This window comes from Acanthopagrus latus, chromosome 14 (genome assembly GCF_904848185.1).
Source record: "Acanthopagrus latus isolate v.2019 chromosome 14, fAcaLat1.1, whole genome shotgun sequence".
Classification (NCBI taxonomy): domain Eukaryota; kingdom Metazoa; phylum Chordata; class Actinopteri; order Spariformes; family Sparidae; genus Acanthopagrus; species Acanthopagrus latus.
The window spans coordinates 17,167,449-17,192,777 of record NC_051052.1 but is presented as its reverse complement, the minus strand read 5'-3'; the positions used below and the strand labels follow the sequence as shown (position 1 = coordinate 17,192,777).

The 25,329-nt window shown below is 45.5% G+C and overlaps 1 protein-coding gene across 8 annotated transcripts in view; it reads right to left on the bottom strand.

Annotated features, from left to right (window-relative positions):
• Positions 1 to 25,329, bottom strand: part of ppfia2 (PTPRF interacting protein alpha 2) — a 164,525-nt gene that overhangs the window by 7,659 nt on the left and 131,537 nt on the right. For 4 of the 8 annotated variants that reach the window (XM_037120932.1, XM_037120934.1, XM_037120931.1 and 1 more), the window contains exons 7-29: positions 22,171 to 22,392; positions 21,402 to 21,548; positions 18,839 to 18,973; positions 18,025 to 18,108; positions 17,190 to 17,321; positions 17,039 to 17,101; positions 16,593 to 16,684; positions 14,918 to 15,050; positions 14,290 to 14,507; positions 12,836 to 13,076; positions 11,820 to 11,849; positions 11,585 to 11,715; positions 10,924 to 11,105; positions 9,960 to 10,047; positions 8,556 to 8,558; positions 6,117 to 6,198; positions 5,207 to 5,407; positions 2,271 to 2,333; positions 1,426 to 1,458; positions 1,122 to 1,297; positions 918 to 1,015; positions 642 to 817; positions 60 to 128 (exon numbers count right to left, since the gene is read on the bottom strand). In XM_037120932.1, the coding sequence (XP_036976827.1) occupies positions 60 to 128; positions 642 to 817; positions 918 to 1,015; positions 1,122 to 1,297; positions 1,426 to 1,458; positions 2,271 to 2,333; positions 5,207 to 5,407; positions 6,117 to 6,198; positions 8,556 to 8,558; positions 9,960 to 10,047; positions 10,924 to 11,105; positions 11,585 to 11,715; positions 11,820 to 11,849; positions 12,836 to 13,076; positions 14,290 to 14,507; positions 14,918 to 15,050; positions 16,593 to 16,684; positions 17,039 to 17,101; positions 17,190 to 17,321; positions 18,025 to 18,108; positions 18,839 to 18,973; positions 21,402 to 21,548; positions 22,171 to 22,392 (2,799 nt within the window). Of the gene's footprint in view, positions 1 to 59; positions 129 to 641; positions 818 to 917; positions 1,016 to 1,121; positions 1,298 to 1,425; positions 1,459 to 2,270; positions 2,446 to 5,206; positions 5,408 to 6,116; positions 6,199 to 8,555; positions 8,559 to 9,959; positions 10,048 to 10,923; positions 11,106 to 11,584; positions 11,716 to 11,819; positions 11,850 to 12,835; positions 13,077 to 14,289; positions 14,508 to 14,917; positions 15,051 to 16,592; positions 16,685 to 17,038; positions 17,102 to 17,189; positions 17,322 to 18,024; positions 18,109 to 18,838; positions 18,974 to 21,401; positions 21,549 to 22,170; positions 22,393 to 25,329 lie in introns of those variants that run through there. The other 4 variants (XM_037120930.1, XM_037120935.1, XM_037120936.1 and 1 more) reach the window with 2 other exon arrangements.

The following is a 25,329-nucleotide window of genomic DNA, read 5'->3' as shown; positions in this document are numbered from 1 at the left end:
GCTGACTGACGAGCGTTGTTCGTCGTGACATCGCTCCCGTGGGTGACAGTCGAGCTCACCTCATCCAGTCTCCTGTCGGTGCCCAGCGCCAGCAGATTATTGTACTCTCGCTCCAGGATCTGACGTGCCTGAGGGGCGAGGGAGGAAAAAAAAAAAAAAAAAAAAATTTAAAATGAAGCACAACACAACACATTCCGCTTTGCACAGGGCTATTTTTAGCAGGGCCGGCAACAGAGGCAGCTGACGCGTTACGTTATTCGCGCTGCATATCCATTTTACCTGATTATGGATGAGACAGAGCGGTGGAAATTCACAGGGCAGCGTGCCAGAGTGACAGTTGGCAGATCTGCGTGTTCTGATTTAGATTGGACCAGCGTTTTGAAGGCTGATACCAACATACCTCCACTGACTAAAGCTGGTGACAGGTGATATCTCTGCCCATAATCAGCACCTTTATATTTAGCTTGAAAAAAAAAAGAAAAATGCTTTAAAAAGATCAAAACGTTCCCTTAAGAAGCTGTGAGTCACACTCAGCAGAGCGATTTAGACCAGAAGCTGCTGACGGATCCAAACCTCGGTTCAGATTTCTCGCTCTCCCCTCGCAGAGTTTTAAAGGTCCGATATGAGGCCGGTGTCGGTACCTGAGTGTTTTGGTTGGGGATCTGGAGGAGCAGCGCCAGACTGCTGTAGTCGAAGTTGTCGTCCAGGGCGACCAGAGCTCCGTGCACGCCGCTCTCCAGCAGGATGTTGGCGTAGTCCCTCAGGCCTATGCTCTGCACCCAGCGGATCACCCGCTCGTTGCTCCACACCAGCACGTCTGCAGACACACAAAGCAGAGGAAGCTCATTTAAAAAACCTGAATGTCCCTTAACACCTTGTGCTCGGTTGGTTCTGACGGTTTCCTTGGGTGCACTCACCTCTCATTTCGTGCTGGCTGTGCTCTCGACGTCTCTCCAGCTCCTTCCTGTCATAGTTGAGCTTCTTCAGACACATGATTCCATATTGTAAACTTGTTCTGGTGACAGAGAAACACGCTTTTTTCATCGTCCATTTACTTGCAATCGAACAGCCTATGATTGATGCTCGCCATGTGAGGTAGAGCGGCAGAGAGAGTCCAGTACCTGTGGAAGCTGTCCACCATCTTGAGGTGCACCCTCAGGTCCTTCTTCGTGAGATGGTCCAGCATGCGCGCGTCCACCAGGCACTCCATGAAGTAGCTGCGGTACTGAGGTAGACCGAGACTGGGCAGCCACTCGTTGCCTATCCACTCATGGTTCATGTCGCCATAAGCTAGAGTCTGAGAGAAGATGCAGGTCAGCAAAAGACACAGACGTCACACAGAGTACTTTATTTCTTTTTAAATAAGGGCTGTAGATGTGAAAAGAAAACAACCTTTAATGGACAGATACGGCAGTTTCCTCTTACCTGAGCCCAGCTCCCCTCTTCAGACTGTGACTTCTGATAGAAACACAAGCAAAAAAGAAACAAGTTGTGAGAGCGTAATTATCTCCACTGTGGGCTGATTGTACCGTAACAAATCCTAAAGCTGCATCCAACACGGCCCCTTAAATCCACCTTAAGCAGCGCTCATCATACTCAAAGTAGCTGTTTTTTTTTTTGTTTTTGCCACTCGTGACACCAGAAATGGGTCCTGCTGTGACAAACATGTTTTTGTTACCCGCAGCTGAATCTGTTGACAGCGTTCCTACATCTGAGACGAAGCCAGATGAAGGAGGCAGCGGATCACATCAGCAGAGTTGCAGAGTTATTTTGATGTCAGGAATAGCACATATTCTTACTGACATCTCAGGTCCGAGATATTACTGAGTTCAGAATGATTTTGCCATTGTGAACAGTCCTAATGCCGCTCTAGACACAAATAGTTATATTTAAACATTAAAGTCTAAATGTATTCCTTTTTTTGTGATATTTTCTAGATAAGATAAGAGTATCTATAAAGACCTGATCGATAAAATCTGGACACAGCCTCATAGTTAACTGCGGTTTCTTCAAATTCTGGTCAAATTCTGTTCATTTCTAACATATTTCCCACCGGAAGAAAATCCTAATTGACAGTCGCTCTTCTGTCTGACGCCCAGTTTTATATGAGTGTTCATAAAAGGCTCACAGAGCGGGACAGGAGTTAAATGACGCAAGCCTTCTCCATCAGTCACCACCCACACCTCTCTCCCTCTCACACCCAGACACACATGAACCACAGACGAAGAAAAAAATAAAGGTTCGACGGTAGAGGACACACAGGGACTGACCGTTTTGGAAGGGGCTGCCATGGTCTCCATCTCCTCATGGGTCACCCATACATTGCCTGACGGCTACAGGGGGGGGAGGGGGTGCAGAGCCCAAGAGACAGAGCAGCAGCAGCAGGGTTGGTAGTAGAGGTCCGGTAGGAGGGGCAAGCAGTGTTAAAGAAGAAGAGCAGCACCACTGTAAGCCAATAGTGTTATAGCATCACAGTCAGATCATGAACTGGCCCCCAGACCCACCGAGGGGGTCAGAGGGCGAAAGGCAGAGGACAAAAATAAAATCACAAACACAATACGACACACAGAACGACCCGGTTACATACAGGACGTCTACACATGACACGGAGAACACACAGCTGCCATGCACCACCAGGACAACACAACTAATTAGTACAGAAAACACCAACAGACACATGAAAACCCCCCACATTACTCATCCCTCTCCAGCTGTGTAATACTGATAAAGGGTCAGTTCACTCAAATTGAAGGAAAGATTTCAAGTGCTGATAGTTTTGTCTACAGGATGTCAGAAAAAAAGAGTCAAATGACAATTTCTCAGAGCCAAAGTTTAAACCCAAAGATACACAAAATACTTTCAAATATAAGACAAAGAAAAACAGCATTGATGCCCTAAAAACAGGACTACTTCTTTCAAGATCTACATCCATCTTTGAGTTTCCTGCAGCGGCCCCAGTGCAGTGCAGGTGAAAGGTGAATACATTGAGAAAGGTGTAAATTAATATAGATACCAATACTTCTTTTCATAAACAGTGTTACTCCAGACAATTCACAGAACTTCAGCATTTTAAATTGGGGCAGTGGAGGCAGGAATCTCAACAGATGAATCTCTAAAACTGTCTGCAAGGCTACAAAACACTCAAGCTAACTGAGATCATGTTTTTATTTGATTTGTGTGAACTGACCCTTTGTTCCACCGTGATTTGAATGTACTGTTATATCATTTGAAAGCACTGATTGTTCTGCAGTCACAACAACGTGTCGAGTTGTCATGATCCAGGGTTTTTTCCCCCACAGATCAGGGTCGGTGCGCTTTAGCTGCGTCCTGCTGAGTCACATTCCTACGACTGGCTCACAGCTGGAGAGAGCTGCTGAGGTTCTCGCTATGCAGCGGGGTCGACCTCTGCTGCGTCACGGCCGACCTCGGTCTCGGACCGCCAAACTCAGATGTGCCTCTGCTGTGAACTAGAAGAAAGTCTCTCTGAGTTCAGATCGTCCTCCTGTTTGTACTTTCACAGATCAGCCGTATGTTGGATCAGTGGTTTGTTCGCTTGATTGCTGCCTCGCATGTCCCGTGTTCGCTCCGAAAATAAAAACGCTACGTGCAACAGGAGCATGAACGGTGGATGTGACAGTGGTTTGTTTATACGGACAGAGAACTGTGGACTCAGCTGAACCTTTCCTGCTGTTTCTGCTTCACATTAAAAGCTTTACGCTGACTTTTATTGTGAGGGAAGAAATGGGACACGACAGCTACCGTGCAACATGTCATCAAGGTGAACAACTTCACACTCAGCCGATCGTGACTAGAAACCTAATATGGCTCAGACTTCATGCCACTCCCTCACTGTGTGGTGTTGGGGGTGGGGGTCGGTTGTAATGACCAAATTCTTTCCTCTCTCAATTTTCTGCTCGATATACACGTCCCCCCGTATTTACAAGGTCAATTAACCCCCTCTGTCGAGTGCGTAGGGGGGTTTTAAAGTGTGACAACAGGCGGAGGGGCCCCCGCCGTCACAGTCGGGGTGAGTTCATGATCGGACGTGTGGCGTCGCGCGTGCTGTAATGAAAGTTTCATGAGGTGTGGAAGTGGAGGGGGGGTGGGAGGGATGAAAGAGTACCGCTAGTGTTATTTTACAAGAGGAGAGGACGGAGAAAGTGCAGGAGCGGATGAGTTATGACTTGCGGCATGCACAGATAGTCCTGTGTGGAGGCTGCGAACACTAACTTTAATGAATATTTCTCAGCTGGGTTTATGTAACAGCGCACGGCTTCTCACGTGTGATATATGGTCTGCATTGTTTGTGCGCACCTTCAGTGTAAAAGCGTATTAGTCCTGGCTCTGCAGCGGGGGAACAGACACTATCATTAAGAAACGACACAGTCCTCAGAGGCTGTATGCAATTACCATGACAACAGGGAGCCGTGAAGGCGACCGGAGAGCTCGAATCGCAGGACACGCTGGAGCGATGTTTCATTAACCGCCGAGTCCCATTGTAATGTCCGCTCACTTACATCACATTACAAAGACGAGCACGATTTACAAAGAAAATGGGCGAGGTGTAAAAATAATCGCTGGCGGATGTGCTGGCTGTGCACGCGTCAGCCGCGTCTGCAGCGCGAGGCGTCGTGCACGTGAGCAGAGAGGACAAGTCGGCCGTGCAGACGCTTGTCAGAGCTGATCTGGAGGCAGAAATCTGGCTCTTTTATTTTGGAAAAGGCTAAAGAACAGTGAAAACAGGTCAGGAGGAATAAGTGCTTTTGCTTCAGCCAGCCGAAATAAAGCATGTTCGCCTTGTCTAACTTGAATTTTTGCTGAAGTGGAATAGTTCTGCACCTTAATATGCTTATTGGCTCACTTGTTGAGAGTTAAATTGGAAGAAAGGTAACTTTTGGTTGAAATCAGTCTCATTTGACAGATGGCAAAAGTCTTTACCGATTAAAAAGGGGATTTGGTCGTTCTGGGGACAGGAAAGTGACTCATGCCTGCTCTATCAACAAAAGCCAAAGGCCCAAAAAGTATACAAAAAAAAGCATATATTCCAAAATGTTTTGACTGTTCCACTTGTCATCCCAATCGCTCTTTCTTTTCTGCTTTCTATTAACTTTTCCCTCTTGCTCAGCTTCGCCTCTGACAAAACGGTTGCACGGCTACATCTCCGGTCTGCGTCCACGTTTCCACCCGTAGCGTCTGCGCGACTCACGGTTCTGGAGGTGGGCGGGGCCGAGGGGCTGGTGAGGGAGACCATCTCCTGGATGGCCAGGCGCAGCTTGAGCCGGTGCAGGGGGTTACTGATGCCGATCTCCCTCTGGATCTCGGTGTCGGACAGGGCCGACATGATGGCGCCGCTCTTCACGTTGGCTCGGCACGCCGCCACGTACCAGGCTGGCATTCCCAACCACAGCTGAGGGAAACACAGAGAGGAGAGGAGGAGAGCGATTCAGCAGCTCATTCATTTAATTCTGCATTCACTGAATCATGGAACAAATTGATTTATTCCACCAGAATACCAATTAAAACTTCATATTATTCAAGCACCACATTGCTCAACAGTTATCAGCAAATCTCAGCCCCGATAATCCCAATCTGACTCCGCCAACAACTGGAACATTGCGGTGTGAGACTGCTGCCATCGTGACCTGTTCTCCACTGGCTGCAGGTCACCTGCTGACCATGAGGGGGCAGCAGAGTGTCTGAGTTAATCTGCTCTGCATCCTGGCGCCTTCCAAAAATACCAGCCGAGGAAACTGACCGAGTGATTCACTGCAGTGATTCATCAGAAATTGTTATTCTGGTTTATAATCGATGTTTTGAATGCAGGGCTTTTTTTAGGAGGGGGGGCAGAGGGGCTGGCTGGGGATCTGGGTCACAGCTCGACACGGTTACTCACAATGGATCGAGCAAGCCAACGATATGAAAATGATCATGTCAAAAAGGATTTACGTCAGCACTGTAAACATGAACTCTGCATGTTATCTAAAGGGGGCACACGCAGGTCAAGCCGACAGGAAGCATCTGATTGGCAAAGTAAAGCTTTCAGGTTCGTATGTACACCTGGAGGATCTTTCAATTGACGTTATTTGCAATTTAAAAACAAAGATTAATGAGCTCACCTCCAGCCAGGCTACGACCGTGGGACCGTCCCACTGGGCGAAAGGTAAACCCTTTCTCCTGGCCTCCTCCAGCAGCTCGTGTCTGAGAGTGCAGGGACAGAAGAGACGGCATGTGAGGGCGCGAGCTCGGACGTCACAATCAACACACCACACCCTCTTAAACTCTCTCACATCCTCTCAGTAACAGTGTGTGTGTGTGTGTGTGTGTGCGTGTGTGTGTATAGAGGTGAGCACTCATACACATTTTTATCTCCCAGTCCACCTGTACACTCAGAGTGTTGAGAAGGGCAGTGTTTTTTATCATTCATCTGGCTGCCAGAGGAGCCGAGCACACTCAGAGCCGCGCCACACTCAAAGAGGCACACACACACACACACACACACACACACACACACACACGTACACACACCACACACACACACAGAGGCTTTGTGCGGCTGTGTTTATGACGGCGTTCACTCGCTACACTCATTCTCAAATCTCTAATCCCGGCGTTTGTCCCCGTCACACACCTGCAGGATTTCTAATCTTAACTGCACTATAAATAGAAAGCAGGACCGGCTCTGTTGATGTTGTTTTTTTGGGAGGTTTTAAGCAGGATAATTCAACTATTTAACAGATTTTAATGACCTTAGGTGGAGGTTTTTGTCGGTGCGGATTGCTTGATGCTACACATGTCATTCAATCTTCACCAATTCAGGCTCATTCTTGACTTTGAAACATGGGTACTATAACAGTGTCGCCCTAAAAGGTCAATTCAGTAGCTGTTCTGGTGCAGATTAAAAATGGAACATGTCTAAAAATGACTAGACCTCATGTACTTACAGTATCCTTAACCCAGAAAAACTGTAATTCTATTCAAGGTAAAGATGCGGTTCACTTCCTGTCTCAGCTGAAGGAAGGAAGTCAGCGAAAACGTGTCGAAACACAACTTGAATAAAACTTTAATGCGTTGACATTTTGGGGGATTGTACTGTATGAATGTGCTTTCTCAGAGCAAATACAACCTCGACTGCAATAAAAAAGTTTGGAGGCCGTCTAAAACCTTTTTTAGACACCTGGTCGGCACTGGATTTGTTACTCTGAGCACAACTGGCCGACTCATCCTAGTTCATCCTCCGCCGAGAGATATTTTCTTCTCACCAACACTTTTGTTGATGCAGGTCTTGAATGACGCAGCATTGCATTTTTAAAAGTAATCTTTCCTCCACATTTTCTGGGCTGTGCTCCATGTTTTCTGTTTTTTTTCTTCTGTTTTAAAGCTGGTGTTGAAGTGTTAACCGGGTGCTGTTTTTGCTTTGCCTCGCCTTGAGAGCCGCTGATGCAAACTGCACCTCACCGACACAAAAAGCGGCGGTTGCGCGCTCTCGGCTCCGACGTTTGCGGATCTATTTGTGCCGCTCTGCCAACCTCCCACACTCGGCGAGACACGGAGAGAGAAAGAGCTCATGCCGGACAAACAAGGGGACCCGAGGAACACACTCGTACTCTCACCCACACACACACACACAAATACAAAAAAAACAATGCAGATCTCGGTCTGTTGTCGTGAACACATTTCATCACAGAGAAACTCTGAATCAACAACGCATTCCCTGAGTTGTGTTTGTCAAAGGACTTGACAAAAATGGAGAGAGTAATAAACATGACACGTGTGGCGCTCTCAGCGTTGAAGGCCTCAGTACAGTGAAAGGGCACTTGAACACAGCATACATGGCGTACGACGACAAAAAAGAAAAACAAAAGCCTACAGGGGGGACAGAGGAAATGTGTTGATCCAGACACAACCAGGTACATTCACGGTCTTATCTATCCAGCACATGGGGGGGAGACAGCCCCATGTTTGTTTGTTTGGTTTTGTATTTTATGTTCAGGTCGGGTGCTAATGCATGGAGGAAATACATCCACTGAACATAGCTGGGGAGAGGGAAGTAAGGTTATGACAAAATCATACAAAAACAGAAAAAGAACATTTCCCATAACCAGACATCGCAGCTGGTTATTTCCACACAAATAGATAGAGACACATATAAGGAGAGGAGAAGACATTCCAGTGTGTAAAAAAATTGAACCCCAGTATTTTATCATTATTATTATTATTATTATTTTTTTAGCGGCGGCACATTCTCTGTCCGGCCACGGGTGCAGCTGCCATTGAACTGTAAAAAGGGGGGGAGGGGGAGAAACGTCTTCAGATGGTCGATGGGAAAAAAAGAAAGAAAGAAAGTAAGAAAGAGCGCAATGGCGTCGTCAAAACAGCCGCGATAGGATAGAGAGATAAACAGATAAAGAGACGTCAGCTTTTTGTGGCCACTGGTCTTTCGGTGGTGGTGGTGGTGGGGGGAGGGGGAGATGGGAGGACAGACAGGAGAAGATGGCAGACAGTGACAATGTGTCATTATCCAGCAGGAGGTCAGTTCACACATCCTCACAACTTACCCGCTGTTTTTGGTTAGAGTCAGAGGATGATGAGAGGGAGAGGAAGGGTAAAGAGAGGAGAGAGTCGAAAGAGGAGAGAGAGAAAGAGAAAGAGAGAGAGAGAGAGAGAGAGCGACGGGGAGACAAAAGTACACAAAAATGTTAAAACGAGTTAATTTAAGCATTTAAACCGTAAAAAAAAAAAAAAAAAATCAGCACTCAGCACACACACGCGTCAAATCTCACAAATGGAGGGGGCCATTCGCTCAAACGGGGAGCATCGGTGGAACCAAGTCATCTTCCTACAATGCAGTCCCCGACCAACATCTCGTGCAGCAAAGAGGAAATGAGAAAATGCACTGAAGAAAAAAGACACAGCAAGACTCGTCCCCCTCCCTCCCCTCCCCCCCTTCCATGGCCTCACATTCAAATGCTCAGTTTTACATTCAGATACTTGTTTGTTACCTCTTGAAGGAAAATAAATAAATAAATAAAAACACACACCCAACAATGAGAGAAACCACCACAGCGGTATTGAATCGATCAAGATGCTGAAATGGAGAGAAAAGCAAAAACCAGAGCAGGCAGCTTCGATGGCATGCAGTGTGGAGGAGGCGCCAAGATGCAAAAGGTGGCGGTGGTGGTGGCGGTGGTGGAGGTGGAGGTGGAGGAGGCCCCCCCCTTTAAATCCCGGAGACACCGCTATGGAGAAGTCAGTGCAGTGGAGGAGAGAAACAACACGCTTCGTCAAAACACACGACGGACGTTCACTCGCTACTGAACCGACTACGATGGGGGAGGCAAAGTTATTCGTCATGACAACTCCATGTGCAACTTTCCTTTTTTCGAGCAAATGACATTCATCATTTGGCACTGGGGCATGGCAAATGCACACACACACACACACACAAAGGCACACACACATCCTGCTGAAAGATTTTATTTGTGTCGGGGTTCCACCTTTTTATCCCCCCTGTTCTGACTGTGAGTGTAATCTATTGGATGGTGTGTTGGGGGAAAAAAAAATAAAGAAAGCACTTCTACGGCTTCCAGATCGACAAAGCAGCTGTGTGAGATTAATTGGTTTTTCAGCTCGGATCAATAGTCCGACTCTGGCTCTGTGTCTGAATACAGTGAGGCTGATCTCCGGCTTCTGCTCTCTTATCGATGTGGGTTATGGTATTACATACAGTAGCTACGCATCTGTGCTTACACAGAGCGAGAGGGCTGAAGGTAAACACAGCAGAGGTGGAGGTTACGGCCTCTGTCCGCGTGTCAAAGGTCGGGTCTAAAAGCAAACAGCTGCAGGACTCCATCAATGTGACCGTGAATTTAATACGGTCATCGTGTTAAATGGATACTGCTCGTGTGTGAGATGTCGGGGTGTGTTATCTGCGATGTGTGGTTCCTTTGGACGGAGCTTACTTCTTTTTCAACCTGCGGTCCTTCTCGGCCTGAGTTCCCAGCTTGCCCACCCCCATGTCCTGGCCCGCCATGTCGTCCATCATGGTGGCTGAGAGACGGAGAAGGAACACAAGATATCAGAGTCAGAGAACGATTCTGTATGACACAAACTAAACATGACAACATTTTCATTTTTCACTAGTGCTCTGATACACACAGTGCGTTCACATATATTTGTGTCATATCTTTATTTGTTGTTCCACACGCTTAAAGGGGCGATGTGTTGTGTTACGATGCTGCAGAGTTTAAAGCGCGGACGTTACCCTGGTCCCACAGCTCCCGGTTCAAACCGGGCAGCTTGTTAGCTTGTTAGTTGGCAGCAGTTAACGTGTTAGCATGCTGCCCCCTATTTGTTTTGAGTATGAATTTTGAAAGGTGACACTTTAAGTGAACTTATACATTTGTAAATATATTTCAGTTGTTATAAATGATTGTTGCAGCAACAGATTGCATCATGGGACATTCTGTACAATAAATATACAACATTTGTCAAATGTATTTGAAATTTTATTTGAACAGATGCAAAATATTTTTATATGATCATATTTCTGTGCTGCTTTTCGAGCATGTCATGTCATTGCAATCTTTCCTTCGAGGTAAAAACTCAGATTTAATTCAGTCAGTTTCATTCACTGACGATCTGATTCTGATGCATTTGTCGAGTTTTTCAAGTGTCGGAGCTTCTGGTTTCCACCAAATTAGGCATAAACATGGTCTTTAATGTTATTACTGCAATTAATTAGCAGGTGTGATATCATGCTTAGTTTAATTCAGTCTGAGTTTTGGTTTCCCATTGCATTAACTCAAAGAAACCCTACCAACAAAACAGATCTGTGGCTAAACCAGATGTTATCTGACCAATTGGCATATTGAAATCAGTGCTGACGGCTGCTGTCGTCTTCTGGAACACGTTCTGACTGCCCACCTTGTGGATCTACCATGACGTGTCTGTGTGCCATATGTGCCATTCTGCCTTTCTCCTTCTTGCCAAACAACCGTCCGATGGAGGATTTGATGCCCTTCTTCTTCGGCTGCTTGTGGAGGGAGTCCTGGCTGCTGGCGACGCTGCTCAGCGCGCTGGCCTCAGCCTCCAGGGAGGCCACGATCCTGAAGACGCGAACGCAAAGGAAAAACAAAAACGAAATAATTGCCATTTTTAAGCTTGAAAATGATGAGAGTCAATGGTGCTTAACACCTTCCTTTGCTCTTTTCTGCAGAAACATGTCTCTCTGTGAAGTATTTGCCGCTTTTCACAAACTTCCCCTTTTACAGCTTATTTATTCGTGCCAGTTACTGAAGACTAATCTGAATACTGTTGCTATCTTCTGTGATTTAAATGCGAAAAAGTGCCCAGATCATCTCTACGAGTGCTAAAAAAAAAGAAGAAAAAAAAAATTATTCATGGCAAAACGGCGGCTAAATTGGAAGCTTTCTATGTGGGCAGTAAACCATCTCATTATCATCCAAAGAGAGAAAAAAAAACAGGCACAGCTAAAGACGACTGAGCAGAATGTCAAGCTAACGTTTTACAAGAAAGAATAAGAATCTGCATCCGAGACAGAAAGGCGATCAAACTCCGTCCTTACCCTCGTGCGTCGTTGTGCGAGGAGGCTGGCAGTGTGTGCGTCATCCGGACGGTGCGCGGCGTCGGAGGCGGGGAGGTCTCGCACTTGATGGTGGCCTTGTCCTCTCGGCCGTCCTCGTCCACGGCTGCAATCTGAGGAGACGGAGGGGCAAAGAGACGTGACCCTCAGACACGACCGAGTCACACATTTCTATCCATCCAAAAATCTGTTTCTACACGAGCGAGGCTGCGCGTACCTTTCTCCTGTGTTTCCTCAGGTCGCTGGGCTGTCGGGGCAGAGAAAAGACAAAACGTAAATGTTCCTGAAATGATCTCCACGTCGGTGATAAATGAAAGACAATTGGCTCAATCACATAAATATCATACACCATTAGATAATCATGAGCGTTCGCCCCGATACCACGACATCGATGCTCGGATCGATGCAGAGAGGGACGAAGACAGATCGGTAAACAGCTCATTTGCGCGATCAATAAAATCAAAGCCTCATTCCACATCAGACTCTTCCTCCTCTTTCTGGCGCACGTGCGACGTGTTTCTTCTTCGCCGGTCACATCTGGAGCATTTCAGAGCCGATCGAAGCGAGTTAGGACAGGATCTGTGAGGCGTTATTGTCTGTTTCTGGAGAAAACTATAAGCCTCGACATCTGGGCCGCATCGTGACAGCTGACAGAGGCGAGACAGCTTCAGTCACGACTCTCCCTCTGCATGCTTATCTAATGCAGCGAGAAGTCTTTAAAATTTGCTGTCTTCTGTAGCTTTTACAGCTTAACATGCAGAGATGCTGAAAAAAAAAGGAGAAAAAGCTCAGAAAACAAGAACGGCCACCTCCCAGCTCTGTGCACGAGCTGCTGAGGGCATATGGCACAGTTTGCACTACAATGAGACATATTTTGTGTGCAACTTAAAAAAGGGGGGTATAATCTCTGAAAATAAGACATAAATCCCTGAAAGTACTCGCTCAGACTTCACATAATACTCAAACTCTAAATGCTGCTGTGTGAGGCAAAGACAGTAAATCCCTCTGGCCATCAGACGTTTTAGCAGGTTTGTCCGTCTTGTAATGTAACAAGACTGTAAACTGCAGGTAAGTAGGACACATGTGGGCCCATGCAGAGACAGGTGAGTGCAGGTATATGGTAAAAAGACAGCGGTCAGGTTTAAAGCTTTGTCAGCTTGACTCACATTGAAAAAACGATGGAAAGATGAAATTACATAAAATGTTTGTGGCAGTTACAAATGTTTTACTGACCAGCGTCATCACCCCCATGCGCTCCATGTCGCGGGCGGGGCTTCGGGGGTCGAGTTTGGGCGTGGAGTGTCCGCTGGGCGGGGAGGAGGAGGCCAAGGAGGAGGCGGTGGCCGAGGCAGTGATGGAGGCTCCGTGGTGGTGCATTCGGGCCAGGTTGAGGCCCTCGAGGCTGACGCTGGCCACCCGGTTCTCGATCTCCTCCGCCCGCAGCTCCGTCGACTCCTTCTCCTCCTGGATCAGCCTTTGAGAAGAAGCGAGTAAAAAAGTCAGCCGCGGTTTAAGAACTTTAACTTCCAAGCACATCAGTATCACTGCTGCAGAGCTGAGCTTTATCTGTGGAGGTGGACGCTCGGAGATGTGTCCAACAAATCCTGTTAAATACCTACAGTATGAGGAACACTAATTAAAAGGCTAAAAGTCAGGTCATTAGCTTCAACATATCCAGGGTCCAAGATTGTAATTAGCTGAAAGCTCAGCTCCTCAGATTCACGATCACCGTCTGCCATCTGGTTTGAATTAACTCCTCCCGAAAGAAATGTGGCACAGCGTTTACTGACGGGGACGTAAATTAGAAAAGAGCAAAAGGCGCGTTAAGAGCCCTTGAAAGAAAAGTTGCGCCTGGGGTTATGAATAGTTATCAGTGCAGGATAATTACGGCATTAACACGCAAGAGGCAGACCGCACTCCCCTCCCAAAACGCAGAGTGCATACGAGAAAAGTGTTCGTCTTATCTACAGACGACGGATACCTCCCAGTGAGCCTGAACAGTTCGGTCAGAAGCAGCATGTGAAGCCATGTTTTAGCATATTTGTAGGAGAATAATACTGATCATATGGGTGGCGAGTGGGCGGGCACATCATGCTGAAAAAAAGACCTTGAAAAGTTTCTCCGCAATTTTTTCCTGCCTCTGTAGCCGACCTGTTCTTAATGGGTCGTGTTATTTAATACTGACGAAATATAGATTTTGGCTGAAAATACTCAGAAAAGGAGGATGGGTGCAGAGATAAGGCAAAGATAAGAAACCTAAAAGCAGTGGAGACAGTTATCCACTGAGAGGAAAGATTAATCCAACAACAGAGAATCACCCCCAGAAGTCAGCGATGTTTTAATCTGCAACAGAGGAATCCAAACCGGCTCAGATTTCCGGGACAGGATCTTAAAAAACATATCATGTGATTACTGGATTTGAAGTTAAATGGATGAAGAAGCAGGAAGTAAAATAAGCCACTCAATATGTCTGGGAAACTGACCTTTAAAGGAGACATACTATATGATTTTATTTTAGGTTACAACTAGAATAACTCAGTTTTCTCATTCTGTCCTATAGTGTTAAGGCTGCTCCTCCTTACTACCCAGTCTTCTCTGATTGGTCAGCTTGCACATGCCCGAGTCAAACCTGCTTACACGAGCAAAAGAACCTATAAAAAGCACTGGACGGACTGTGTGTCAGGTACCGGATCTCCTTGTTGATTGCGTCCAGCTGCTCCTGCAGCATCATGGCCAGGGTTTGTGCGTCGGAGTGGCCGCTGGGCGAGAGCAAGTCCATGGAGCTGAACAGCGTTTCCCTGTCGTCGTCGTCGATGTCCGACATCTCCGTGTCGCTCTCGAAGTGGTGGCCTCCTAGAACCCCGAGCTGCTGCGAGCGCCACTCCTGCTCCCCCAGAGATTTAGCCTGTGAAGAAAAGACAAGGCTGTGATGATTACAAGTGTCTAATTTAATCTTGAATTCCTCAGGGAAGTAATATTTTCTGTCATGCAGGCAGAACGCTTGATGAGGAGCTCTTGGTTTAAGCTCAACAATGAAATGCCCTGATGCTCAGTCGCCAACGTATGAGGGCGTTTTGAGACTGAAATCACGTGTTACGCTTGCCTTTCTCCCCAGGGACCAAAAGACAAGATGTTAATGTGATTTTAAACACCTTCACCAAAGGTTAATTATATTACTGTATTGGACACTTTTAGTACTAGAGTGAAATTACAGCCTACAGGGTTCTCATGAAGATTTACGGGGTGTGCCGATTTCTAACCTAAAGAGCAGCGATCGACCAGTTTGATATGAAAACGTTAGACTGTGTGGCTCACCTTGGTTTCACGCAGACCCACCCGACCTCTCCTCGGCCGGCGGATGACCTTGGCCGAGCGATAGTGGTCCGACTGGGTTTCAGCCAGCGATCCCAAGGAGAATCGGAGCTCGGCCGACGTGTCCAGATGAGACCTGAGGACGAGGCTTTTATCAGTAAAACTACACCTGAAGTTTTCTCTGATGTGTTCCTGCGATAAAAAAACAAAACAAACCATATCCTCCGACTGAGCCGGGAAGACGGATTACAAAAAGATGAGACGGAACAAAAATTGTGATGGTAATGTTCGCTGTTCTGCAGACAGTAAACACATCGGATCCTCGCGTCTGGATACCTAATGCGTGGCTAATAGCCGCGGTGATGTGGTGTAAAGTGTACTTTGCGAAGGATCGGGTCTCGTGCACGCTTCTACGGCTGCAAATTGTTTTTTTTCCTACGGAGGATATTATTGCCGCTACTGTCAACACATCAGCACTGTAATATTAGAGCGCCATGCAGCATGAAAGCGGAGCCAGAAAAACATCCAAGAATAGACATGGAGAGTGCAGCGATACCAGTGTTTCTAACAATAGTGCAGAGCAAATTGTCTCACCAGTGACAGATAAAATAACAGAGCTGCTACTGGAGGGAGAACATCTGTTTTCCTGCACTTTACCCGCTTCCTGTTACATACGTACACAATCTTAGGTTGCATCGGTTATGTGTGGCTGAATTTTGGGGTTTCTATCAGTTTTCTACTGGATCTTAGCCAGGCAATGTCATCCAAGGACAAAATAATAGAGATGCTACGTTGCAACTTTAGCTACAAGCCTCTTTTTTTAGAGCATCCGTGCCTTATTCTTGACTTGAAGTCGGTGTCCAAATACTGACTAATGTCTGGACATGGACCCATCTTGCTTATACAGTTTGCTTAACTGTGTGTGTGCTCCAGAACTGCAGTGAACTGGATCTAAAAACCATGTTTACAGCCACCAGATTTCTTTTGTAGTAATAAAAACACCATGTGGAAGTCGGTGCTGGATGCTAACAGGGCAAAGTTATCAGCTCTTTGTGTTTAATAATGGTTTAGGGGAAGTTCACACACCTGTAACCCAAGCCAGCGTTACCTGAGATACTATTGTTATATCTTTTTTGAATGATAATCTTTCCACAACATACTCATAATAGTAGGACCGGTGTTACGGCCACTGTGGAGCATCAGCTGAGGAGGATGCTAACTTTTTGGGGGAACATTTAGCTTATTTCCCTCTCAGTTTTAGCATTATATACAGTATGTAGCTTCTGAGTGCAGATCTCACAGACCTCTTTTACAAAAACTTGTCAAAATGCTTCAGCTTGAGACACCATTTTCAACCAACTGATGAAGCTAACGTTAGCTAAATGAGCTAACTAGATATGGTTGATATGCTTGAAATGGGATGCCAGTTTTGGTCTTCTTCCATCTAAAATCAAGGACTATTGTTTAAAGAATAATAAATAAAAATGTGACGCTGTTGCGAGTGTACACTTCATATGTGCTGTGCAAGAACAGAGAGTTTTACAGGCATTATAACTTCATCAAATAGTAGCAGAGTTTAGCGAACAGCCAATTTCAAAAGTTCAAAGTTCAGTGGAGATTTTCAGGGTCCAGTGATCTGAAACCACATACACATTAAGTCCACCATTATTACACCTACCGTGACAGGGTGGGTTCTGTGAGGGAGCCTGCCCTCAATCTGAATTGGTCAAGCTCTGATCTCAGCTTCTCGATCTCGTCTGCCAGCTGAGACTGGAAGAAACAATCGGGCGAGATGTGATTACGGGACGTGTCTATGATGTTAAACCTCCAGAGAACGATCGTCACACTGTACATTAGTCATACTGCTGTTATGTCAACACTGCGGAGTGACACGGCCAAAAGCCGCTGGGCCTCATTATCGTCATATTGCTGAAAACTAAGTGACAGAGTGATACTTTCTGCTTATGAAATATATCTAATTACCTCCCCCCCAGTACGGGAGCCCTATCAATATTCAACTGCAGAGGTTTATAAAAAATAAAACTAACGTCGACCTTATTATTTCTCCATTATAAAGCCCCGTTATTAAATCATAATCATCATTCCCTGATCTCTGCGACCTACTTTTTCTTGGATCGACTCCTCGTACTGTTTCCTGTAACCTTCCGAGTCCTGGATTAACAGATTCTGCAAAGAGAAAGAAACACGACGATGAGCTCCCTCTCACGCTCACTAGTACCGAGAGGTTTCATTCAACGCGGCGGCCATCTTTAACCTTCTCCTCCAGCGCTGCCATCCTCTCCTTCAGGTGGAGCTGGAGACGCTCGTTGGACTCGGTGAGGAGTCTGTCCACCGTGTCCGAGAGTCGCTTGTTGTGCTCTTCGTTCATCTTTTCCCTCTGTCGAGCCTGGAGCACACAGTGGAAAGGTCACATTTCAAAGTCATGTCTGCTGACCACAAAGATAAACAACATTTTTCTCTCGCTCATTTTTGAAAAAAACACCTCTGATGTTCCACTCGTCTTGCTTCCATTGCTATTTTCAATTTTGTTTAGACAGTTTGAGCGCTGTAAGTGTCACTTTTTTAAATCATTCAATTTGCATTTTCAAATCGTAACTTTACATTTTAAATGTGCTTTTCATTTTTCATTCTTTTAAATGTTTAACTACTGCCTGATTATTCCTCAAAGTGTAATAAAACAATAATCTTTGAATTTTCTGTTTTATTTCAACCTGAAATATCTTCCATACTGAGGACGCTCTGAATCTGGAAATTTCTTAGCAACAGTTTCCGACTGTATTTAATGAACGCACCAGTATTTACAGATAAACAAACCGTCAACAAGCATTCTACGCATTTCCATTTTTTTTAGCATTCTGGGATGATTTTTAAATGAAACGTGATTTTGAAGATACTCGTGTGAGTAATGCATCGCTGCATCATATTTCTTTTACAAACAGAGTGTGTGAAATACTGATGCGGTCAAGTGTCACCGGTGACCAATCAGACATCAGTGTCATCAGTCACGGTCGCCTCAAGCTGTCGCGCTCACGCAGGAGTGGCTGCCCGGTCGCCGCTCGCCCTGGCACGACGCCTCCGCCGTGACTCACCCGTAGCAGCTCCTGGTTCTTCTCCTCCAGCTGGCATTCCAAGTGCCTCATTCGCTCCTCGATGCTCCCGTGACGCTCCTCCGCCTACACATGGATCACAGCATAGACAGGACAACAAAAAAAAAAAGAAAAAAGAAAAAGAAGAGGGCACGATGATACGCTGACGAACCGCTCGACGGCCTCGCGGGCAACAAAGAGAAAAAAAAAAAAAAAAAAAGCAGTGGCGACGACACAAGCCAAAGCCTCTATCCCAAAAAACTCAAAGATGGATGTCTATCGTTTTTTTTTTTTTTTATCTTTAAAGCACGACTGCAGAGAGAGCTGGTTGAAACAAAGGAGAAAAAAAGATGGAGGCCACCAAAGGACAGAATGAAAGAGGAGGAGAGCTCCTCCAGCGCTGCCAAGTATGAGCTCCAGCCAAGAAGTGCCATGCAGCTGTCCCGTGGTGGTAGAACAGCCAGAGCAGAATCCCAGTAAAAAACACGCTCGCCACAAAACACTAATAAGATAAATGAATGAAATCTGCTCTCTACAGGAGTTGGCGGTAGCTGTGATGCCCCGTGGGACTACCTTCCTAAGAATGGAGTTCATGTCTTGGAGTTTAGCTTCCATAACAAAGTGATAATCATCGGGGGAGGAAGAGGAGCTGGAGTCAGACTACGTGGCCGAGGGAGAGGAGAGGGACATGTTGAAAAAACGTCATGACATGACACCACCGTGCACACTTACACATAGAAAGTAAAAAACTCTAGAGAGGAGGGCATCTGTGGGAATGTGTGAGCACGGCCGGCGGAGGCAGCGCGGCCGTTCCTACCTTCGTGAGGGCCGCTATCCTCTGCGCCAGCTCGGCCTCGACCTCCGGCAGCGTCTCGGCCTTCCGCATCGTCTGCTGCAGCTTCTGCTCGGCGAGCTCCAGCCTCTCCTGCAGCTGCCTGTTCTTCTCCTCCATCTGCAGGCGCCAACGTCACCGACAAGGAAAACCATTGAAAAGCTTTTACGAGGTGCTGTTTACTGTAAATGCTTCAATTAAAATCTCAAATAAATGATAACGGCAGGCATGAACAAATAACAACCTGTTCCTGCAGCCATTTGGCTCAGTGTTGATCGGTTCTTAATTAAACTTCCTACAGATCCTTCACGTTAAAAGCCCAACAGGTAGGGGGGAGGAATTAACTGATAGCAGTGTATCGTAGCAAGAGAGAAAGAAAAGTAAGTAGATCTGATCGGCATGAATTATTGCGTGGGAATAGTTTGTACTGATTGAACGACCCATTATTTTGAAATTACCAAGATGGAAGGCAAACATGGAGGAAGTGCTGTCAGAGCAAACAGCAGCCAGATAAAGCTGGAGCAGAGGCTTCTCCCTGAAACATGCCAAAGAAAAGTGCTTACGCAGCCTGCATTTCTGTGCCGCTGACGTAATTTAAGGATACAGTATTTGTGTTCATGTGAAAATATAAAAAACAGTCTGTGAATCTCTTCCCTCTTCATTCCCTTCTGAATGTCAGCAGAGCATCATCGCCCTGGCAGAAAATAGAACCCGCGTGTATCCGTCTTTAGTAGGAGGCTCCGGCCGACTGGAGGATCTGGCAACGCGCCTCAACCGCCCGTCTTCAAAATAGCACCATGACAGAGTCGGGATAGCAGCGGCGCTGCTGCGCTTGCCAAGAGTGACACAAGCAACTTTTTTTTTTATTTTCAAACTCAGCAGATTCCGGCACTTGCCCCGATTAGGCATTCGGATACAGTTTTTGCCATGATGAAGATGGATATCAGATCATTGAGCGGAACAACTTGTATTTCCTCGTTGCGTGTTAAGACTTTTCCTCCCTGCCTTCCTCGGGGCTCTGATCAGTTTTTAGACTTTTTTTTTTTTTTTTAGGTTTGGCTCGGCAGCCCTTTGCCATCTGCGACAGATGCTCCGCTCCCTAAAGCACCGGGCCTGGCAGCTCTGCAAGCAGTAATTAGCCTGTATTGGGCCGGGCTCGAGTGTCGGTGATGTGTTCTGTCTTCACCATCTCACTGGTGACTGAGACGACACTTGGGGAGGCACGACGGTCTGTTTTTATTCCCGTTATCCTCCCTAGGTGCCCTTCCATCCATCCTCTTTTAGCCTTTTTTGCTCATCATTTTCCTCTCATCCCATCATTCCTCTGTACCGGCGGCCAAGCCTGCATACACCCCCCCACCCACTGATCGACTCATCTTTAAACATCAGTGGCCAGATCCCGGCGGCTCGGCCTCTGGCACGGTAACAAGTAAACACATCTTGCGGTCAGCGAGGACGGCGGGTTAGCGTGTGGCAGCATGAGCTCTAAACCCAGCGGCTTTAAAGGGGTATTTCAGTATGTTTTCTGAGGGGGTTTCTTCTGGAAGCATTTACTTTGTAGCGTGGTCTTGAAGTCGACTTGATTGTGGTGCTTACAGCCGTCTGTGCACGAGCCAGGAAGGGGAATCTCGACTCAGAAGCTCCCTTCCTGGAGATCTGAGGCCGGCAAACTCAGTGACCTCCTTATAAAATCTCTTCTTAAAGCTCACTTTTATCATCACGTTGTTTCTTAATTGAGGGTACTTGATATCTCGTCTTGTTCATATCTTTATAGCTGCTGAAGTTTGCCACCAGTTCGCCATCACCTGAATATGTAAACGCACATTCGGAACAACAGCATGTGTGTAAACAGCCGTCGTCTCTCTGTTCCTCCAGCACAGTCATCGCTCGGTGCCTCAGCAAGTTTTCCTCGCAGCAGAGAAAAGAGGCGCTCACAGCGTCTACACACGCCCGTGATTACTGGTGCTAATATTAGCGTGCCGTTTCTTTCTTTCTTCCTATCCCTCCACAGCTCAGCTGGTGGTGCTTAAGCCGGCGCTCATGAACGTGTCACTCAATCTTCTATGGCCGGGCAATTTATGTAATTGGCTGCGTGATGAATCACGAGGAAATCATCACAAAGGGAGAGAGCAGATCTGCAGCGTCGTCCTGATCGCACTGGGCCACGTGCATCCGCTCAAAGTTCACATTAAAGTAAAAAAAGATCAAAATTCATCCCCAAGTAGTAATTTCCTCTGATATTTTTTGCTTTGACACAACGTCAAGAGGTTTTCTCGTTGCCAGACCTCTACAGGCCAGATTTTTAGGGCTTTGTTAACTGACGGGAACTATCTTCCACAACCAGCTGCACGTGTGTTTTTCATTCTTTTTCTGATTCCACTTCTTTGGTTGGGAAAAATGTCCGACATTTCAACGAGCAATGATCCATTTCAGCAGCCACCTGGAGCTACAGACGCACTTGACAAAAAAAAATGGTCACGACAGTTTTTAAAGCAAACAGAACCAGAAAGTATCCTGATGATCTGACGGTCGCTCTGACGTCACACACCTGTCTGAGGAACGCCTCCTTATTGGCCAGCTCGTTCTCCAGCTTGTCGTTGATGTCGTGCACCGAGGTGGACTCCCGCTGGGCGCTCAGGTAGCGCTTCTCCAACGTGACGATCCGCTCCTCCATGTCCTCCTTCTGACACATGGCCTGTGTGCAGACACACACACACACACACACACACACACGCACACACACACACAGTAAATACAGATCAGAGCATTCTGAAAACCACATATGAAATTTTCTCCTGCACTGGGGAAACTTTGCTTTAAATTTCAGCTTTTTCTTTTAGCTCAGATCATCTGGAGCTGTAACTCTTGTTTTAGACATTAATTTAGCTATTTCATATCTGTGTTCGCATTACACTGTGAACTGTGTCTGAGTGCTCGAGTACACATCAGTCACATGTCATTTGTAGAAAAACTGAAATCACAACATGTCTAAGAAGGTGTCACAGATGGACGGACTGAAACTGCCAAAATAAATGAATAAATACATAAATTACCCAATAATAATATGAAAAAAAATTATGCTATAATAAAATTAAAAACCGATACCGAAGCAAATTATAAAGTATGTAGGATAAATTTCAAATTGTGTGTGTGATCGACACATCCAGTCGCAGAGAGGAGGAGGGAAGTGTGTGAGAGTGTGTGCAAATAGAAGCTTATTTTGGGCCGTGTTTGATGTCTCTCTCTCTCTCTCTCTCTTCGCGACTGTTATTCCCCCCCTTTTTTTTTTTTTTGCAAATGTATGCGCGAGCTATAACCTCTTTGATGTCCCTCTGGTACTTGTTGTTCATCTCCTCCGACTTGATGAGGTCCTTGCGGGCGGTCTCCAGCTCCTGCTCCACCTCGGAGACCCGGGAGGAGAGGGAGGACATGCGCTCCTTCATCTGGGCCAGCTCGTAGTTCTGCTTCTCCAGCAGGTCCTGCAGCTCCACCACCTGGCTCGCCTCGTGGGCCGACTCCAGGGAGCCGTTGGACAGGCGCTGGGAGAGACATGAGTAAAGACAGGGGGGACGTCAGCTGAGGTTTGACATCAGAACTAAACACTACTTTTATTCTCTTGTTATGGAACAAAACTGAGAAAAAGGGGATAGATAATTATTCTCAATCTGGGGATCTTGCGAGCAGTTCATTCCAAGAAAATCTCCTGGAAATTAACAACTGCTAAACTCAAAAACTCAGAAGATTTACATTATTCTTTTGATCAAAATTCATTTAATTCTTATTAAACAGTACATACCAGCAATTTAAGAATTACCACAATAGTTGAGGGATAGCTCAACATTTTGGTAATTAGGCATATTAATTTTTTGCAAAGAATCAGGTGAGAAGATTGGTGCCACTCTCATGTTTATACAGTAAATATGAAGCTACAGCGATTAGCTACATTAGCTTCATGTTTGCTGTACATGAAGCTTAAGTAGCTTATAGATACAATAAACATGAAGCTACAGTGATTAGCTATGTTAGGTTCATGTTTATGTTAGCTTACTTTACTTTTAATTCCACCTTAGCTTAGCATACAGTGGACATTGGTGGTAATCAGCTAGCCTGTGTCCATCTAAGGGTAACAACGTTTTTAAAGTGTAAAAATGAAACATTTGAGTATTTTGATTAAGGAAAAGAAAATGAGATGTGACAAACTAATTAGCAAACTTTGAGGAGGGTGCTGCTAGGCACTGCCAGTGTTTCCAGTCTCCGTGCTAAGCTATGCTAAGCTATGCTAACTAGCTGTTGGAGGTAGCTTAATATTTAATGTACACACATGAGAGTGGTGTCAATCTTCTCAGCTAACTCGTGGCAAGAAAGCTAATTCAAATATTTCCCCAAAGTAATAAATCATTCATTTAAAGTTATGTGGTCAGTAAAGTTGTTTTATTTCAAAATTGAAGTAGTTCGAGAAGAGAAGAGATTGTTGGTGTTGACAAATGTAATCTTGTATTCCATGTGCTGTTTCATTTCATTTTCTACTTCTTCCAAGTCGCTACAAACAGTGTTTTCGACTGCTTGTTTACATGGAAATGCGTCTAACAACTATTTCTGAATTTGTATAATTACCTAATTGCAAAAATCAACTTTCTGAGATTGGATTTTTTCAAGTACCTTTAAAGTGCATGAAAACATCAAACCAACAATTTAAACAAGATATCTCTTTGGAAGATGTGTTTTAACCACACGGGGACAGTTGTTAAAAATTAATGAAAACATCCGTAAACAGAAACAGAAATCTGACTCAAGGAGGCAGAAAAACAGAAACATTAACTGAACTGAAAATGCACCAGATGAAAAACAGTTTTTTTTTTTTGATTTCGTTGAAGCAATCCTTGAAAAATAAACAGACTCTCTCTCCCACTTCAGACGCTATTTCCCTCGTTTTTGAGAGTCACACACATCGGCACTCCAATAACATTTCCAGTTCAGGAGCTCAAGGCTTCGGCTGTCACTCTGCTTTGAATTTTTCGGATGGTGACAAAGACCCGGTTAATGAGAATCACTCCAGACTCCACTGGAAAAAAATTGCTTTGACACTCGCGTAGGTAATATGATTAGGTTTTTTCGCTGACTTCTCGCTTCTGTGCAGCTCTGCGTGAGGTAAGATCTGTGACTTGCGCAGGTTAGGAGCCAAGAACAGCTCATCAGACGACGACTTCATCATCGCGGCTAAATAACGCACTTCCCCTGACGGCTCTTTAAGATAACAAAGCTGACTGTTTATGTTCAAATGTGATTATTGTAGCGCGGGTGGTGGAAGTGAAGATTTGAGCAGAAGTGATGTCTCAACTCTCCGTCTCTCTGTTACATCAGGCCCAGCCGCCCGTCCTCGCCCATCCATCTGTGAGGACAAACCTAATTGGGCCTCTCCGCCTGCTGCCTGTGATCAATGATTCACCCGGGCAGGGAACAAGACCCACTAAATCACACCGCTGATTTTAATGCCGGCGCTCCGGCAGCGGGCCGCTGCCATAAAACGGGACCAACTTTAAGGTTTTAGCTCCGTTGCAAAATGTCTGAACAGTCCCACGGACGATACATTATTCAAGTAGCTCCCATTATTGTGCCCATTTCACAGTCTGGCAACGCGGAGAGACACCTGTTTTAAGACTGGGAACGTTTCAATTTATAACAGGCAGGAGACGGAGTTCAGACAGAGTTTGGCACCCAGATGGGGAGAATTTAAAGAGGCCTTTTCAAACTTCACCCCCGACTGCAGCCAAGAAAAGTTTGGGTTTCAACTCAAGTTTGGAGATGGACGTTTCTATTGTTGTGTCTACACGTTTGATGTGAGGAAATATTGACTTGTACGCAGTTCTTGTGTTTTTTTTTTTTTTCGAGAAACAATGGAGTTCAGACTTTTTCCAATCAAACAAAAAAAATTGTTCACAGTCATGTTTGAGGTTCAGAGCAAACAGGGTTTATTTTTCTTTTGGGAAAACATGCTGCTTTTGATTTTTTGTCGTTCTGAGCAGCTTTTTTTTTGTTATATTGTTTTAATTTCCTTCATGTTCAGGTCTCTTATTCTCATTTTATCTGCCGTGTCTGGTTTTTATGTTTTTGTGTAAAGCACTTTGTCACTTTGTGAAGAAAAGTGCTGTAGAAATGAAGATTATTATTATACTTATCATCACTAATAAGAATAATTATTAAGAAATGAGATAAAATGTCACAATTTAAGGCACAAGATACACTTCATTTTACAAAAGGAAACTGTGGAAATGATGCCAATGGACACCAGAATGGTTTTAACTGGTCATTGCTGGAGGTTTAGTGTCAATAAAATCCAAAGCCAACCTGAAAAAAATCAATGCAGCTGAGAAAAATTAGCTTTGCAGTATTCATAGCATGTTTCAATGGAGTTTTACTTATAAATCTATCAATATTATATCACTTCTGTGATATGAGACTTTAAATTATCTCAGATT